Source organism: Pieris napi, chromosome 7 (genome assembly GCF_905475465.1).
Source record: "Pieris napi chromosome 7, ilPieNapi1.2, whole genome shotgun sequence".
Lineage (NCBI taxonomy): Eukaryota > Metazoa > Arthropoda > Insecta > Lepidoptera > Pieridae > Pieris > Pieris napi.
Genome location: NC_062240.1, coordinates 8,063,377 through 8,082,255, shown reverse-complemented (window position 1 = coordinate 8,082,255; position 18,879 = coordinate 8,063,377). Strand labels below are relative to the sequence as shown.

At 32.6% G+C, this 18,879-nt stretch overlaps 1 protein-coding gene and 1 non-coding gene across 3 annotated transcripts; both read right to left on the bottom strand.

Annotated features, from left to right (window-relative positions):
• Window positions 1–3,987: 3,987 nt before the first annotated feature.
• On the bottom strand, window positions 3,988–4,059 carry Trnaq-cug. Its single transcript has one exon. It is a non-coding gene; the product is annotated as a tRNA-Gln (tRNA).
• Window positions 4,060–9,223: 5,164 nt separating this feature from the next.
• LOC125050842 (HEAT repeat-containing protein 1 homolog) lies at window positions 9,224–18,861 on the bottom strand. Of its 2 annotated transcripts, XM_047650896.1 has the most exons (5): window positions 18,667–18,857; window positions 17,417–18,596; window positions 12,545–17,032; window positions 12,051–12,470; window positions 11,545–11,775 (listed from the first exon to the last, which is right to left on the bottom strand). In XM_047650896.1, exons 2-5 carry the CDS (start codon window positions 18,577–18,579, stop codon window positions 11,583–11,585), a joined length of 6,264 nt encoding a protein of 2,087 aa, XP_047506852.1. In that variant the 5' UTR covers window positions 18,580–18,596; window positions 18,667–18,857; the 3' UTR covers window positions 11,545–11,582. The 2 variants fall into 2 exon arrangements, with proteins under 2 accessions (XP_047506853.1, XP_047506852.1); XM_047650897.1 differs by lacking the exons at window positions 11,545–11,775; window positions 12,051–12,470 and adding an exon at window positions 9,224–9,283 and having other exon boundaries at window positions 16,774–17,032; window positions 18,667–18,861.
• Window positions 18,862–18,879: the final 18 nt, after the last annotated feature.

Genomic DNA, 18,879 nt, shown 5'->3' with positions numbered 1-18,879 from the left:
ATAATAATAATAATAATAGAAATAATCATGTATATTTTTGTTAGTGTTATCCCTTAAAACACGGTATCTACCTTTTTTAATCCAGGGAAGTCTACACGGATTTCTATATCTGAATAAGAATCGGTTGAATAGCGTCTACCAAATCGTGTGGAAATTTCAAAAGCGATTTTCTCTAATAAATCCAAGTGTATCCCTGATAAGTTATCAATGGGTTTGGGATACCCTTTGCCCGTATTAATTAGCTGATTAGTGATACGAATCTCAGGGATACACATATATAAAGAAGTCTTGCGGCGATTATTCTGTTATATTTGGACGAATACCGAATCGGCCTACTTTTGAGTATACGAATATAGGTTTAAAGACATTTATTTATTCTCATAACAGACAATAGTCACTTACATGAGAACTTATATACTAAAGATACAATTTATCACGTCGTGGGTCATTGAAGAGCTTCAAGGATCAATTATCGAAGTATAACTTGGGTGGACTTTCATTTACGCTGGTAACTTAGATCACTCAGGAGATGGTCTTTTAGTCTTAATTTAAATATTGCCAGGCTGTCTGCACTTTTTATATTTTGTGGAAGTATTAAAGTGAAGTTTTGCTTATTTACTCTTTGATTAGATAAATAGACGAATTCAAATAATCAATTTAGTTGTTTATATTGACTAAAGATAATATTTAATAATTTTCTTTAAAAAAAAGTATAACAGAAAGAAATTTTTAGCGCTGATTAGCGTATTCATAAAGAGTAAGGACATCCTATAAGGCTTGTTTCGGTACACAACCACAAACTGAATTTTAATAGGCAATCAAATATAATCCTTAAATAGACATTTTTGATCGTCCTGATGGTATTTAAATTTTCTCGATATTATGTATATACAGAATCGCTTTGATATTCAGAGAGTACATAACATTTATGAGCAGTGTTGGCCTAGTGGCTTCAGCGTGCGACTCTTATACCTGAGGTCGTAGGTTCGATCCCCGGCTGTGCACCAATGGACTTTCTTTCTATGTACGCATTTAACATTTGCTCGAACGGTGAAGGAAAACATCGTGACGAAACCGACATGTCTTAGACCCAAAAAGTCGGCGTGTGTCAGGCACTGGAGGCTGATCTCCTTATTGCCTATTAGATTTAAAAATGATCATGAAACAGATCCAGAAATCTGAGGCCAAGACCTAAAGAGGTTGTAACGCCACTGATTTGTTTATTTATTTTTTTACATAAAATTTATCCTTCGCATTTATCTGACGAACTCAATATCATCAGCGTCGTAATTAAGTTTTAAAGTGTGGACCACAAACTCAATAGTCAAAGAGCTAGGAACTAAAACAACACGGCTCGCGTTACGAGTTAGTTAATTGGAGTACAAACTTGTGATGTGGATGACCCTCGTGTCGCGACAGTTCGTTAGAACATATGAATGAATCCACTCTGTGAATTTGGGTCTGGCACTAGAACACGGCTTGTTGTACTTTGATTAAGTAAAAGCTTTAAAAGCTTAGAACTTAATGCTAAAAATATAAATTTAACAAATATCAATTAGTAGGTATTGAAAATGATATGTCGTGCTTACTCGTAGATTTAAGCTTTTTATAAATTTGACGAATACTTAAATGATCCTAATCCTTGGGATTGATTTGCTCCAGTTCAAACAATTTGTATGACTCATACTTGGCGATTAAAAAGCGAGTGGCGGAACGATTCTTGCCAGTTCTTCTTACCCGCTCTACTCCCTTGACTTGCGAACTGATAGTAAATATAAATTAACAATTAATTTAACTTCTTTTTGACGTTCATAAGTGTGCTTCTTTACCTATATGAATAAAGATATTTTGAGTTTGAGTTTGAAATCACTTCATCATGCCATTTGAATGAAATGGTTCTAAATTAGATATTATTATTATTTTGTGGTTGCTTGTTTAATTGTTTCCCTTGCTAGTTTCTTTATGTTCTAATAAAATTGATGTGTATATGTGTAAAATTTGTTATGTCATATTTTCTTGTATAATTTCATGCAAACACGTTGTTTTAAACTTATAAATAAATAAATCATAAAAAGCTACTAGCGTATCGTTAACGATGTATGAATTTTATGTTATATTTTTTAATATTACTCATTAATAGCTTTAACATTATAATAAACTATAGGTACAGAAACATCATGAAATAACTAAGAGATTCCATTGCATAAAACTAAAAATTAAAAAAAAAATACAATCAATACAAGAACACAGATTAAACAAACAGAGAGAGAAAAATATTTTACATAATATTTATATGATTCCGTTAACATATGTATATAAAAATTTGGTTAACATATAACAATAAAAAGGCAAAGCAAATTAGAAACCTTTTTTCCGAAAATTGAGTTGTTCTTGACTATAATAAACAAATACCATACAAAAACACATCAATATCGGACGTGTGTCATCGCGAACACGTCCTCATACGTGGTACGAGTGTTGAGAAAATCCATCTGTTCCCATACAATATTCAGTAAAATAATGTTATTTATGGGACAAGGAAACATCGTAGCTGTAGCGTAGACATGTATGACATGGGAAAAATTATAAATACCGTTAAATAACAATGTATCTCACAATATGGAATTTCCATCTGCTTCCCTGGATACGGCAATGGCCAGGTTAAACCATAAAAAAAATAATAGGTAAAGGATAGTAGAAAAAAATCAAAATCGCAGAGAAAAGATTTCGAGCGGTGGAGCTAAAAATTTATTTGTATTGTATGGAGTGCCCTTTTCCAGAACTTCCGATATGACCAAATTTTAAGTATCGGAAGGATGAACTGTGTGGAGTTAACAAAAAAGTTGTAGAAAGAGTTATTTTTATTGGAATCAAATTTTGTATGGGACATTTTTGTAGCCTATCATCAATGTGTTAAAGAATCAATACAAAACAACGACAGTAATTTTGTATGAACTGTTACTTTATCAAATTTTATAGGTCTTCGATCAGCAGCCAAAAAGGTTTGTCTTCCAGATATAGATAAAAAAATAATGCGGTAAATTTTTTCACAATATTAAAAGATACCAATGTTAAAGAACAACAAAATATCTAAAGGAATTTAAGAAGGTTGTTTGGGATCTAACTCACTAAGTAATCACAAGAATTATTAGTAATAAACAGCAGAACACACTAAAATAGTTTTCATAGAAAACGGTTCAATGTTCCGATAAACAATTTCTGTTTAGTTTGAGATTAGTTTGAAACACTAAAGCCGAGCCTTTATTAAGCAAAATTGATTTCATTATAACATCTAATGAAAACGCGAACCCTAAACCAATATTATATTATGTGCCTTGTTTTCAAAATTGTTCTTTACTTAATTTTAATTTTATCCGTAGATTATAAAAAAGGAATATGTAAATGTTTTAAGGGATAGAAGAGAAAGCATGGGCCTGAAAAGTATTTATTCCCGGATGCTGAGAGGACTCTTCTCAGCCATCAGTCATCAATTCCACTTATGATTTCGCTGAACAGTAACCTCAGTTCTGCACCAGAACTGGATATAATTGTGACAGATTTGGGAATGTAAGTTGCTTTTATTGTTTAAGTAGTAATTATATTTGTTAGTAGTTTAAGGAAGTAAGTAAGTTAGACTGTACATAATAATTAGTGTTCGGCATATAAGCTGTAAATTAATAATACATATTAATAACTATACGTACATATGTATTAGCTACTTTTGAATTAGGAAGTCTAAATTATTTTAAAGGAATGAGTATAAGTGTGGTGTACGATTTAAATTATAAATTAAAGGAACCGAAATATCAAAAAATATATTAAGGTTTAAAACTATATACAATTATATCAGAATTGATATAAACTTATATATTTAAGGTTAAAAAACAATGTCATAATTTTGCTTAATGAAATACATTTTACATTTGAGAATAGCCCGTTGAAGACATACAACAATGTAAGTAATTTGTAATTAAAAGTAAAAACAGTAGGTCCCACCGAGATTTGAACTCGGATCGCTGGATTCAGAGTCCAGAGTGCTAACCATTACACCATGGAACCTTGCAATCAGGAGATGAATCTAGAAACGGATGCAACACATTTAAAGCTTTTTGAAGAATTTTATTGAAAATATTCGTAGTCCAGTGTCTAACCTGTCATGTACACAAAACAACGAAACAGTTTTACAACTTTAAATATGAAACAAATTATAGTAGAATTAAGATTAGATTATTCGATTGAAATAAATGTAACGTTTTTGTTATATTATATAATATAGACAATTACTGTTGACATAAATTATACAAAAAATAATAAAATTATTACACTGCCAACTACAAATTTTAGTTTTTACTAGTATTTCCTATTTAAAGAAAACACTTTTTAACGGATTGAAGCTATGTAATATTATTGACTTATTTTACATATAATACATAGCAATCCGTTAAAAAAGTGTAAAAGTTATGTTAATAAAAGACAATAGTATTTCCTATTTAAAAATAGTTATTCGCTAACAATGCGGTTACGCGATAGGCGCTTAACAACCCTTTTATTAAAATTAATCAGCCAACTACTGAAAAAGTAGCGTTCATTCTGTTGTAAGAAAAAATCCGAACGACAGGTGTCTGAACGTTACGTTTATTTTTACAGAATTTGAAAGAATCTTTTGATTTTAAACATTGGAAATTAATAAGGGATGACAATGAAAAGATTCTGAAAGAGGTAGGTACTCTTCTTTTAAACAACAGTTTCAAAATCAGTGGCGCTACAACCTCTTTAGGTCTGGGCCTCAGTTTTCTGAATCTGTTTTATGATCATTTTTCAATCTAATAGGCAAGTATGTGATCAGCCTCCAGTGCCTGACACACGCCGTCGTCTTTTTGGGTCTTAGACATGGTTGGACATCGGTTTCCTCACGATGTTTTCCTACACCGTTTGAGCAAACGTTAATGCGCACATAGAAAGAAAGTCCATTGGTGCACAGCCGGGGATCGAATCTACGACCTCAGGGATGAGAGTCGCACGCTGGAGCCACTAGGCCAACACTGCTCTCTCGGAACAGTTTATTCATGCCAAAAATAAATGGAAGTGGTAGAAATAGTCAATTTTATTCATATTAATATGTATTGACAAAGAGAGGATCAGCTGTTCATCTAACGACGTAACAAATTCAATATTCAGATATGTCAAAGGAATGCGTGAGCCACATTCGATTACAATATTCATTTTTACCTCAATATTCGATCCAATAAGATAATTCAATATTAGATCAAATTTATATAAAAGAATTTTGTGTTACCTACTGTATATAATAGAGCTTTGCCTAGTGATTAACTGTGTGACTGAACTAACGGATTTTTCTACGACTTGCTTATACATTAATGAGTATAAGTATTGTGAAGAAACATAAAAAGGTGTATAAGCCCACACACAAAAATCTATATGGCAGTCACAGGTCTCTGTGAAGCTTGCCAGCCAGTGAACTGTGAAATGTGTTTAGAAATTTATATGTAACTAGCAAACCCGGCGAACTCCGTTTCGCCACCAGATGGCTTCGTTTTATGTAACATTTCGTTTGGTGATCCCGCTTTTCTGTTGAATTTTCTTTGCTATAAACCTTACGGAGCCCGAGACCTTTCCAACGAATGCAAAACCGTGGAAATCGGTTCGTGCGTTCTGGAGTTATAGCGTCAGGAAGGAAACCCCGACTTATTTTTATATAGTAGAAGACTAGCTACCTGCGAACTTCGTTTCTCCTTAACGTGATTTTACTTAGCCTACCTATTTAGTACATACCAACATGGAACATATTGCTATGCTACCCCCGAGACTGTTCGGTTTTCTGGAATGAAAACTTTTTAGGTTTTTCTGTGAATTTTTCTCTATATAAACCTCAGAGTTCAAGTCATAAGATTTTAATCAACAAATAAAAAATAGGGGTTGATCGTAGAGCGGTGAAAATTAAGGGTTGTATGTATTTTTGTATGCTGTAGGTATCATAAAAAAATAAAAACAAAAATTTTATCTATTGAGCTGGACCACCCTTAACATTAAGAGGTTTGAAAGTTACATAGTAGCCGATTCTCAGACTTACTGAATAGGCATAAACGAGATTATATTATATTAGAAGATAAATGACGGGAGTATATATATATATACATATATATATTAGCAAGCTGCATTAGGTAACTAAATATATGAGAAGTTAGAATTGTGAATATATAAATAAGTGCGGGATGTCAGCACCAAGAGACCTAAGGAAACAGACGGAGCCCTACGGGTATGATCAGAGGCTCAAATTCGGATTATCTCAATCTATCGGGCAGGCTCACCAGAGTAATTAAGGACATGAAGGAGGCATTGCAACTTTGAGATGATGCGAGAAATGAATAAGACAAAAAATATTTAAATCTGATTTATATGAAATAACGTCTTAAATACGACTTACACCTAGTCACACATATTTAAAGCTACTCTTAGGTTTTAGGGTATCGCGCATCTTCAGCTATAAAAATTTGGAACAGCCACGTGAGCCGTATCAGCAGTTGGTCAATTTCAGTGAAACCTGAATAGGCTTTACATTCATTTCAAAGAAATAAGATGCAAGAAACATATAGTCTAATAAAGGGTTCAGTATTAAGATTAATTTTCGGTAATGAATGTCGTCACAATAATGATATTTTCTCAAATTTCTTAAACCAATTTAGATATCGTTTCCATTATGTGAAAATTTATGATATGCAATTTTAACCGGAGTTAAAAGTTTAAAAACCTAACCGCCGTATTTAGCCGTGTCGCTCATTAAAAGTTCGTTCCTAAGCCATTTACGGTAAGATTCAAAGTGAAGATTGCTAAATATGACTCAAATATGTAAACAAAAATCCAATTATGATACGTCATCATTATTGTTAGCGCTAGGTCTCATATTCATTTCACTCTGTATTTATTCCCCTAGCCCTGATAAAAACAACTCAAGAACTACATATAACTATAACTTATTCATTAAATTTGTTACCGAGTTATATTCATCTTTGTATTAATTGTATTTATTAATATTTATATATCTATACCGTATTTTGTTTTAAATAAAGTTTATTTATATCTAAAAATACTGGATATTTATTTTATTAAATATTTAATAGTTAGACATATGTTATCCCGGACTCTTTTGTAGATATTGATATGTCCTATAAAACTGCAGAACATAACTTTACTCTATTGTCAATAGTTTCCGCAACGTTTCCCATACAGAGATTTTATTGGTACCTATTTCTCTCACACCTTGGGTTTCATTATCGAAGTTTTTGAAAATATTTAATATCCCATGCCTATGTGTTAATGTGGGATTCTAATGGTGAAAGAATTTCTCAAATCAGTCCAGTGGTTATGAAGCCAAACAAACAAACAACCAAACAAACACCATAGTAATACACTTAATTTATTCTCTGTAAAATTATATTTCGATATAATGAGGGCGATCCTTGGTCGGGTCGGTAGAATAAAATCACTTTCCTATGTTTAATTAGTTTAATTCTGGCTTACGCGTTCAATACTTGCTACTTATGAAAAACTTTGCACTCGAAGCCACAGATGAATTGCATTTCACAAGTTGAACATTCAGCTCTCAAGTTGCAATGCAATTGGATGGATGCCTTCTCATTGTATAGTTTGTGACTTCTCTTTGAGAATCCGTATATGTTCTTATCAATTACACCTTGTATTTCGTCGAATTTTACTGTATTCATGTTATATTAATGTACATATATGTGATAATTAAAGACACAAAAAGAATCTCTAGTTTTATAGAAATCTCCACAAACATTTATGTAATAAAAAAAGATTTAATACGAAAACTAGATGAAGTAAGCTTGATACAATATGCAAGCGTTGTTCGGAAGAAAATTGTTTATATTAGTCACAATTATAATATAGAGTCCTCACTTCCCTTTCCTGTAAATATATACATTATGATAATATAGTCGGCGAAGGGTAAGTTCTAGCGGATGACAAGCAAAATTATAGTAAACATATACTGTTAAACACAGATTAGATTTGACCCTGACTGTACTTGAAGATTGAAAAGGTTAATAAAATTAGTGATTTTAAAGATTTACGAGGCAGAAGTTAAGTTAGAGTGTTATATGATAATTATAATCTGTTAATGGCTTAATTCTTCTAAATTAATGTTATTTATTTTATTTAAACACATATCCTGTTAACTACATAAAATAAATAAATAACACTTATGTCTCGCTAGAGAAACAGCTTGTTTTCTAATAACAAAGCATGTTGAAATCCGACATCACGATGATTAATTTACGAGTTATGCCGTTACTCGTGTCAACTTAATTAGTTCGTAAACTCAAAACTAACGTAAATACGATTACATAATACTTGATTAAATTGAATCCATACTATTAAACCAGCGTTATATTAGAATTGGTTGTACGCGATTAACGCTCGATTTCTGTTGAAGTCTGCTACGAACCGTAGATTCAAGGATGTTTCCGTAGAAAAAACTGAAAAACACAACAACTACATTTCATTTCTTTATTTCAGGTTGTAAATAAAGAAATGGAATGTAGGGTTACTTTTTTCTAGATTCTACAATGATACAATGCTTTTACTGCTAAAGATTTCTGTTGATATCTGCTGTCTCTGACACGAAAAGTTGGTGTAGCTTTATAGCTAGCTTATGCTAGCTATTTCTTGTTATTTGACGACAACGTGAAATCAAGGACCGTATAATTGTCTTTGCGCATGCAGCGCGTTTAGAAAACAGAAAATAATTCCATTTCTATGAATAAGATCAACGAAAAACATAGGTTATTTGATATTAAAAGTAAGATGTCGGAAATGGCTCATGCTATAGGGTTAACACGTTCATTATTATTTTTATGTGTGTACTACAAGTAGAAGCTGACTCTTGGAATAATAAATAAATGAAACAATAAAGCATCGTAAGTGTATCACGGATATGCACCGTGTCTTAATATAATCATATTTCATAGATTTTGCATTATGTGTTATAAATAGTGGGAGTCAGTCACAGTTCTTGTACATAAATTGACAAACGCCCTTCCAAATATCGTTATCTGTTCTTTGGTTGACTACTTCTATATTCCTATTGCTCAGATCTGAGTTTCTTTATAAGAATACAAACTCATAAAACCAATTTACAGCCAGTCAGTGGATCTAGTGGTTGATGATACTCTTTTTAGGTCGAAGGAAGCGCTTGGTATCAGCTAATTTTGTGTCGACCACTTTTTCTGAATACAGTGAACATCTAGGAAGACATACTAAATGTACGGTAAATGCTATTGAATATGCAAATGTTTTAAGAATAGCTTCCTAAGTCAAAATAGTGGGGATCCTTGTGATGCAAATGAAGAAGCAAGTGCAACTGCTTTGGGAATTTCACTTGCAGATTTGTTGTTCATTATTTATTAGCTATATTTACTACTGAATACCTTACATTTAAACGTACTATAAACACAAGTAACGTAGCTATTCAATGTAATGTCATTACTTTCGTGCCACTTTGCAAATAAAAGTGATGCAACATTATTTTAATGTGTGATCGTAAGGTAAGATTACTAAGGCAAGACTTACAAGTCAAATCCAATACAATGATCTAATTCTTACACTAAAAGATTTTAATTTCTAGTCTAACATTTCGCACGCACGTTACTTAACGTACATAGTAAATACATATATAAGTAAATCTCACCTAACTTAAGTGTTATAGTATTACGTTCTATAACTCTCAAGGCATGGGCATAATAGATCTAATTCATCAATAATTTATGTTTATTAATTATTCTTGACGTGTCGATTTTTTTATTTGAATCAGTTTCATTGGCAAGATGGCTCTAATGACATTTTTCACTACCGTACGAGCAAATGTTGTGCACGTAGAAAAAAACAATGTGAACGGAGTTTTAACACCCGATCTGTGGGCCAAGAATCGCGTGCTTAACCACTAGGCTAACACGCTGCAACTGAATTTTATAATTAATATAAAATGAGTTGGTAATGTAGAAATTGGAAAATAATATGATGAAAAGTTTTGCGAAAATACGACGCTTGATTTACGTGAGTTCGGTATTGTTGAAGTTATGTTATTAATCTCTTATCGGAATAACTTTGTGACAGCTAACAGTTGGTTTGGTTTCTGGCGTAAAAATACATTTTTAATGAGCCTTCAAGAGAATACATTTTTACTAGAGAAAACGTACCTAATATTGTTTGGCCGAAGACTCGCTATTTACACATGAAACAAACTCACCACAACAAATGGTAAGTTAGCATGCCTAAACTTGATTGAATTGTTTCCTTGTTCTAAGTTAGTTTCTTAATGTTGGTAACCACTTTGTACTGGATTTAAACTCAAACAACTCACTAACAAAAGATCGTCTAATGAAATTCAATAACGAGCTCTGAAAATCTTATCTATAGATAGATAGCTAGATCTTACTTAGCTTTTTTCTTCAAAGCGAACTTATCCATGTAAGGTCAAATTAAGGCTTTATATAACAGTATGAATTAGTGCCTTCTACATATTCATACTTACACAAAATTATTTAAATCATTTAGTTATGTTTTGAATTCATAATTTTTAAAACTGTTGGTTTAAGCAAAAGTGTAGGGCCTTTGTGAATTCAGCAAAGCTTCGGAAAGATGTTTGTTCCATTAAAGCGCACGACCGTTATTTTTTTATAGGTAAATAGAAGATACTTACTCGTCTTATAAAAGTTGTATCGTCTTAGCAGTATTTGCTACGATGCGTAATACTTACTCATGACAATTTTTAAACTTTTAACAAGTTCCAAATAGTTAGTTCAAACTGATAATTAGAGCTTTGTTACATTAATAAAATGTTATTGATAGTTATTACTTGGAAAATTATTAGATACTAGTTCATTAATCTTGTAATAATTACTTAGGTACAGAGTTAATTTTAAACTTTCCTCATTAAAACTTATTGTGTTCGAGGTGTTCACGCTCTGCCTTATTTTGCTATAACGGCTTTGAAGTTAAAGGGTCAATTTATTTGTCGTTAAAATTATTAATTAACGAGTCATTAAAATGAATTGTTCATTAATTTTAAAGCTGAAATTCCAATATATTCTATATTATATATAAACAATCATACCATTTTTCATCGAATACTATACGATCAGTCTATAGAATAATTTAAAAACAATTATATTTAAATTTATTACTTAAAGTAGAAAAAAATGCAAGTTTGCAAAGGCAACTTCATTAAAATCATAATAGCGGTCTATTGTTGATATAATATGAATATTGATCCTTATAACACAGCCCTGCTTAAGTATTTTTGAAACGCTTTGAAGATAGCGCCATCTACACGTAATATACAACATCATGACGTCGACTTTCACCATGTCATGAACTTCACCGGTTGATAAAATAATGGGACCCTAGATTTACTAATTGACGAATAGTTTTTTCTAACTAAGAACTGATAATTCGATATTGTATTAAGATTTTTGGGATTTCCTGATAAAAAGCCATACAAATACGCTAACAGTATTTATTTTATTTATTTGTTAACATATACACTAAAAGTATTTTTCAAGTGGTTCTCCCAAAATCTGTTCTAATGTCCGTACTGCATTCTTTGTTGCAGTTTCGATCCTCTGATCGCCGTCTTCTAGAAGTTCAGCGAAGAAGGGAACACTCTCCGCCAATAGAGGGAGCCAGTTACTGCCTAGTTGCGTTGCTATTGCAACAAGACATTCCAGGGCTATTAATCTGTAAGCAAGAAATTGATTACAAAATATTAACGTGATAAGATGTGTCAATTGCTTAGAATTTCGTTTATTTCTTCTATTCCCTTGTGTACTAGCGTACCATCCAAGTAGCTTAGTAGTTCGGCAAAGCGTACATGGAAATTCTGAATTCATTTTTCGGCGATAATTGTTTAGAGTTAAATTCAGCGGGTAGTCTTACAACAATTATCAATGAAACAGGCTCAGAAATATACCTCAAGCCCCATGACTTAGGGTTGCATGAAACAAAAAACTTACCTTATTTCTGCATCATTATGCCTCGTCTTCAAAAGTACTTGATAATTCAGGAGCTTCCAAAGAGAATCATCGCCAGTTGCCACAGCGAACTGGGATATACAAGGGATAATAGTTTCTTCTGCCCTTTTCTTAAGGTTCGGAATCCCACCCAACGTATTTTCCAACTGATCGACCACGGGCTGCATTAACGTCTCAAATCGACTCTTATTTAAGAAACTCTGGCTATCGTATAGAAACACAATATGCAATGTTTTCAAAATATTATTTACTAAAATAATGCATTTTTCCTCAGAATCGAAGTATAATTGTTCAGTTTTGCTGTTGTTACAAGCGTCCAACAACTCTGCAGCGTTTTTGATGAAGTGTCCAGCAAATAATACGAATAAACCTTTTAGTTTATCTGCTATTGCGCTGCTTAATCTGAAAAGAGCATTTAAGGTTGCAGGGAAAAAAATGTGAATTTGGTACAGTATAAAATAGTGATTAAATCTTACCTATAGAACGTAATAGCTCTTTCCTTATGTCCTTCAATGTTAGTTCTTATTGCCCAATCGTATATTTTAAAGTAAAACGGTCTAAAGCTCGTTTCAGACAACTTCAGAACTAGAGATACCAAAGCTTTTACGACTTCACCTTCCGCTCCGTCAATCAAATCAGCATCTATATCACCTGCATCGCATCGTAATTGTAGAGCAGAAATGAAGAAAGTTGTCAAGTCTTGCTGTAAAGCTGTGAAGTCGGCTGTAGTTATGTTCGCAAAACTATCTGCCAACAATGACATAACAGGAGCAACGGCGTCGTATTTCCGTTTGTTCAATATTAATTTGTGCGTCTCATTCGCAACTGGTATTAGAACTCTTGGAGGAATTGAACTTGCAAGCTTTTTCTTTATAGTTAACAATTTAGAAATAATTGCAGACACTTTATTGCACTCCTGGTCGTTGTTTAACCATTTAGCACTCAATATTGAATACTCGTAAATTATCTTCTGCAAATATGGGCTTAAGAACAACGGCATACTCTCAACTATTTTAGAAATTGCGGTCACAGTACTTAGCAGAACCAACTCTGGAGTTTCTGCTTTACGTTGATTTTTAAGGACTTTTATAAGTGCCGGCATAAATTTGCGAAGTGAGCTCAATGAATATGCCTTCAAATTGGCACATAACTCAGCTAAGCAGAGCACAATAGACGCCATCACGTTTGGTGGAATACCCGAACTACATGTTTGATCTGTTACAAGTTCCAAGACAGGCTGGAATGCCTCTGGATCTTTAGATGCTAGCATGCGAGTAAGTAATTTTAGCGAGAGTAATGCCGTTTGCTGGTTAAGCTCCAAATCTTGAGCTTCGTCGACATTTTCCACTTCTGTTCCAATAGTTTTAACAATTCGCAACAAGCTAGGAAGCAATGAAAACATCAGTTCATGGTCCACCGTATCAAACATCTCCGGACTACATTGGATCTTTAAATTCAATAACTCCATTGATTTTCTTTGGACAGTTTGTAAGGTATGTGCCATGAGTCCTCTTATCACGGATATGAACATTGGAGCTGAGAGCAAATTATTAACGTGGTCTAAGAAATCGTAACTGTGATGCAACATAACACGCCAATACTTTGCGGTTTTATCATCTTTTATTTTCGTAATACTTTGAATGAAAGTAAGGATATTAACCACCAATGATTTAAAGTGGACTTCCATTGCCGTGATTTCAGTCGCCTGACTACACTGCTCAATGAATCTAGGCAAACTTAAGCAAGTATTCAAAAATGTTACGATAACGTATTTATAATGGCGCAGTTGTATAGCCGAATGTCCGTTTACGCTAAAAATCTCACTGGGATCTATGCTAGTCTCCATAGCATCGTCATCTTTGAGTAACGGCAGTGATTTCATATACACAGTCAGTTTGATAAAGTTTTCTAGAGCAACCTCAGGAGGGAATTCCAAAACAATACTTTGTCCAAAATCTATTCGGTTTATTGGAGATTCTTTATCAGCCAGTGACTTTGAAGTCTGTTTATTATCTTTCTTTTTCTCATCGTTAAAGTGACTAATGTGTGTTTCAAGCAACAATGCAAGGAAAACCCAGAGGAATTCGTTTGCGCCCAATGTTTCAATCAGCTTTTTATACAGTGGTAATCTCCGATGTTCTGGCACATGTAAGACGACATCTGCAAATATTCGAAGAACAGGAACTACCCTTTTTCGAAGCTGCTCCAATTCCTTCCTTGAATAATCTTGAACTTTTTTATTCATCTTCACTAGTATAGGAATCAATGTCTCTATAATTCTCGTTATAATTTGGAAGCTGTATGCATCATCGTGACGCAGGACTGACGAGCCAATGAAGGTGAATATTTCCATTGTGTGATGAAGTACTTGTTCAGGCAAAATATAGGCAGCTTGAGACAACAGCATCAATGCGTGATGATTTGTTTGAGGGTTTTGTGTTCCGCGAATGCATTGTACGATTAATTCTACGTCAAATACACTTTTTAACGCCCTAACTTGTTCCTGATCCTGATCATCTATATAATTCTTGCAATAATACCAGAGTGAAGATAATATTAACTGTTTTGTATATTCTACATAAGATTGCTCTTCAAATCTTTGACATTTATTGAGCAATTGGAACAATATGGACACAAAGGTGTTGTCTAAGCTCATTTTTCTTTTATTCTGTATGTATTCAAGTAATGTTACGCCTAAACGCCACTCATCAGTTTCAACCACTTGGTAGGAATACATTGATATGGTGGATTTTTTCTTCTTTGGCACATCTGCTGGATCTGATACATTCAACATTTTTTCAAGTAATGGTTTAAAATCTACAAGTTTCATGTGTATTTTCTTTATAGTTTTTGCGGCTACACTAGAAATATTGGGATTATTACTAGAGGTACCAGCTGCTGTAATTAAATTGATAAGGTCTTTGCATTTATCATCTGGGACTTTAGCAAACACATTTTCATTAATTTCTTTTAATATTAAAACACAAGGACTTGTATATTCCATGGTGTCTTGTAAAATACACTCTTTGTACTGTTTCAAACACGTTTCCACTATTTCCCATACCTCATGTTTAGAAATAGCAGAAATTGTATTCTCATTCAGGTGATTAAGAACATTTGTAAATAAAGTCGATTCATAGATGTCAAATATCTTTCCCTCAGATTTCAGTGCCACAAGTAAATTCTTTAGCGATAGTATGATGTGTGAATATATATTCGCGTTATTGATGTTGGACAACAATTTGACTACAGCAGATTTAATAAAAGCTGGTGTGTCACCGATTATAATTCCTGTCAGTTTCAGCATACAGTTCTTTCTAGACAATTTATTTCCAATTGATTGCTCAGTTAATATCTTCTTTATTATTTGTGAAACTTGTTCATGATCTATCAACATTTCTTCCTTATGTACTTGCAGATCTCTTAAAAACTGGATGTATATCAAATTTTTGTCCTTAGCTTGTTGTAATAAAATATCTACAAAATTTAATGTAGCTTCGCGTATCGATTTAATAGGATGATTTAAGCAACTTAGAACCATCACAATGAGAACATCAGAGTCATAAAGCCATGTTTCATCTTTCTGGACTTTTATAAAATTACTGAGCAGTTTTAAAGATCTTAGCTGCAGTGCTGGATTAATTAATTCATTTGGATTTGCTGCATACAAAATATGTCCACATGCAATGTTTGCAACGAAATCAAACTTTTCCTTGGCATTTTTGAACAGTTGCTTAAAAAGTTGCTGGAGTAATTTAATATATGTCTCGTTGTATCCTGGTATTGAACATCCAGTTATGAACAGTTCAAAGAGCCGTCTCACTAGAATGTTTTTAGGTTTGACACAAAAATTACACCATGGCTTACTAACATCACTAGGATTAAGCCTCTGCGTAATTTTAGTAAAAATAAACTCCAATAATTCAAACAAAATTTCATCTTGTTTAGCAAGCTTTATCAATTCCAAAACTGTTCCATCATTGAATACATTACTTATTTCACTGGAGATGATTGTTCTTTTTTCAACTGATTCCAACAACAAATCTAGGATGGTAATGACGTCTTCAATTGGGGTATGTTGTATAGAACATGTTTTTAAAAGCAAATAGAATACAACATCGGTTGTTTTATTCCTATTTAATCGAGTAATATCCAATATGTCATAAATTTGTATTGAATGATTTATAAACAAAGCTTTAAATATTAATTGTCTGAGAACTTGAGGTTTATCAGGCACAGAGTTATCAGCATCAATCAATTTAACCAAACCAAGCTTATTGCCCCAAGATGAAGATAAAATGTGCCAAGTAATTTGACAACTTGCATGATCAAAGGGAAAGAGATATGGCATAAGTGATAAAAGAGTATCATGGTTCACCGGAAGATTATCTATTTTACACATTTTTAAAATAGCTTGTTTGATTACAGGTTTCCATTGTTTAGATTTTTGGGATAATATGTGTGTGAAAACATTGGACAAATCAACCTCATCAAGTATTTCATTTAAATCGGTATCAGGTATTGACAAAACTTCTCTAACAACACCTGGGTCGTCATCATGTAATCGATTAACAATTGAATCTTTAACAAACTCTTTGCTTTTAAGATGAAGTGATTTGAATTCTTTAGTAATAAAAGTAACGGCTTCTCTTCGGATTTCAGGATTAGGATGATTTAAATTTTCAAACAAGTAAGCCCCACCAACCTTATGAGCAATAGCTGGATTGAATCCTAACACTTTAGAAAGGCATGCTTTACGCAGTTTATTATCAGAGCTCATTTCTTTTTTGATTACTTTGTCAAATGCATCAGGGTATTTACTTTCAAGGTCTTTGAAAAATATTGAATACCATTCTAGAAGCTTGCACGAGAAATCATTATCATCACTTATAATTTCTAAATCACTGCCTTCATCATCAGCTGGTTGGGATTTATTTTGTGCTATCCAGGCATTAAGGACACATCTGAAAAATTTATAAGATAAAATTGTATGATTTACGGGTTATATACGGTTTTATATGTATATAATGTAACCTTGTTGTTAAGTTTTGATCATAAACAACAGTTATTTTAATTTTGAAATTTAAAGAACACTGTTGCAATACCTTTATGCTTATTCACAGCCACTCTTAAATTCAAATAATTGGAATATGAGAAATATTAAGTGTGTGTTTAATTGAATTTAAGATTTTTATTTGAATGACTCAAGGTCTGATATATTTAGAATAAAATAGGTTCTTTACTTGTCATCAGATGTAATTTACAAGCATATAATAAAATAAATAAAGTTTTTGCCTTGTTGATTTTAATAATAAATTTATATGAACTGATTAGAATAAAAAACTTACTCAATTATCTTCTGAGGCTGCTGACTTTTCAAATCCACTTGATCAATAAAGAATGTTGGAAGTTTTGAAAACACTATGAATTCTTCACTACTTAGCTGAATCTTACTTAACACTCCAGAGAGAAAAGCCAATATAAATGGTAAAATATTAATATTTCCTTGGCTTAGTATTTTCAAAAAACTGCAAATAGTAGACAGTAAGTCTAGAGAAATGTTGTTTAAAAGGTCATCAGACATTTTTGTTATGTGTTTTTGGTTAGTGTAAATAAGATTCATCAGTAAGACTACGTCTTGAGTGATTTCAAATTCTGAAGATAGGAGCTTATCCATTATTTCCTTTACCATCTTTTTCTTCAATTTTGCTTTAGTTGTTAAGAAGCCTAAAATTATATAGGCACTAGATCTAAAATCATCAATAGGTGATTCCAATGCGCTGATCAAAGTAGGTAATAATGCAGTCAATATAGCTTCAGAGATAGTTTGACAATTATGCATACAACCAATTGCAGTTGAGCAGAAAAATGCGAAAACTGTATTTAACTGTGTTGCCCTTTCCCCAAAATGAGCAACATATTTTAAAGTACTTCTAGCAATAAATTGTAAGGTACTGACATTAGACATGCATTGCTTGTGCAACACTAACTTTGACAAGGGAATACCATGTTGTTTAACAGGTTCTAGCCATTTCCATTTTTTTGAGCTACTGTTCATTATCTGCACAAATCTGATGAATATTTTTGTCTCATGGTAGGGAAGAATGAGAGCCATTATGGCATCTTGATTGTACTCATGGATGTGGTACCTATTAACTAGCCATTCTAAAGCTTTGTGGGAGGACTGTAGAAGCATGTATGGTGAAAGTTCTAGAAGAATCTTTTCAATAGTTTGATCCAAGTTAATATTTACTTCCTTAGTTTGCACAGCTCTTTCAAAGTCTTTGGAGGAAAGGCTAAATAGTGAATCCTCATACACGCGAAAACCTTCATACAATGCTATTAGTTCATGAAGACCGCTTAGACCAATTTCATAGAAAGTTTCACGATCTTTTAATGCAGCTTCTTTTGGGTCGAATAATAGAGACACACGCTTTTTATCATCTTTGTAGATAGACGTTTGTGGTGTTGTTAACTTCTTCAACTGTTCACTGAGCGATGTCGAGGCCATTTTTAACTGCAGGATTTCTAAAAAAGACAAAATAACAATATAAATAAGCTTTTTGTAACCTAATAAACAAAGTGCTAAGTAACATACCCCGCAATTATATTGCAATACGATGTATTGTCATATGCAACTTACTACCACCATCAAATTATTATATTTTTATAATTATTCGTTTGAAGTTTTCCTTTTCAGTCAAAACAAATATATGAATTTTAAATTTACTTGTTAAACTAGCACGTGCGCGGCTCGCACATTCAATTCATAATATTCAAATTCAAGTGTGAACTGTGAAGTGACTGTTCA

Excerpts from the sequence above, each read along its gene's own strand:
- LOC125050842 (XM_047650896.1), bottom strand. The coding sequence starts at position 18,579 with ATGGCCTCGACATCGCTCAGTGAACAGTTGAAGAAGTTAACAACACCA. Across the intron at positions 12,471-12,544 it reads AGAGCTATTACGTTCTATAG|ATTAAGCAGCGCAATAGCAG; the intron begins GTAAGATTTAAT and ends TGCTCTTTTCAG. Across the intron at positions 11,776-12,050 it reads CATAATGATGCAGAAATAAG|ATTAATAGCCCTGGAATGTC; the intron begins GTAAGTTTTTTG and ends TCTTGCTTACAG.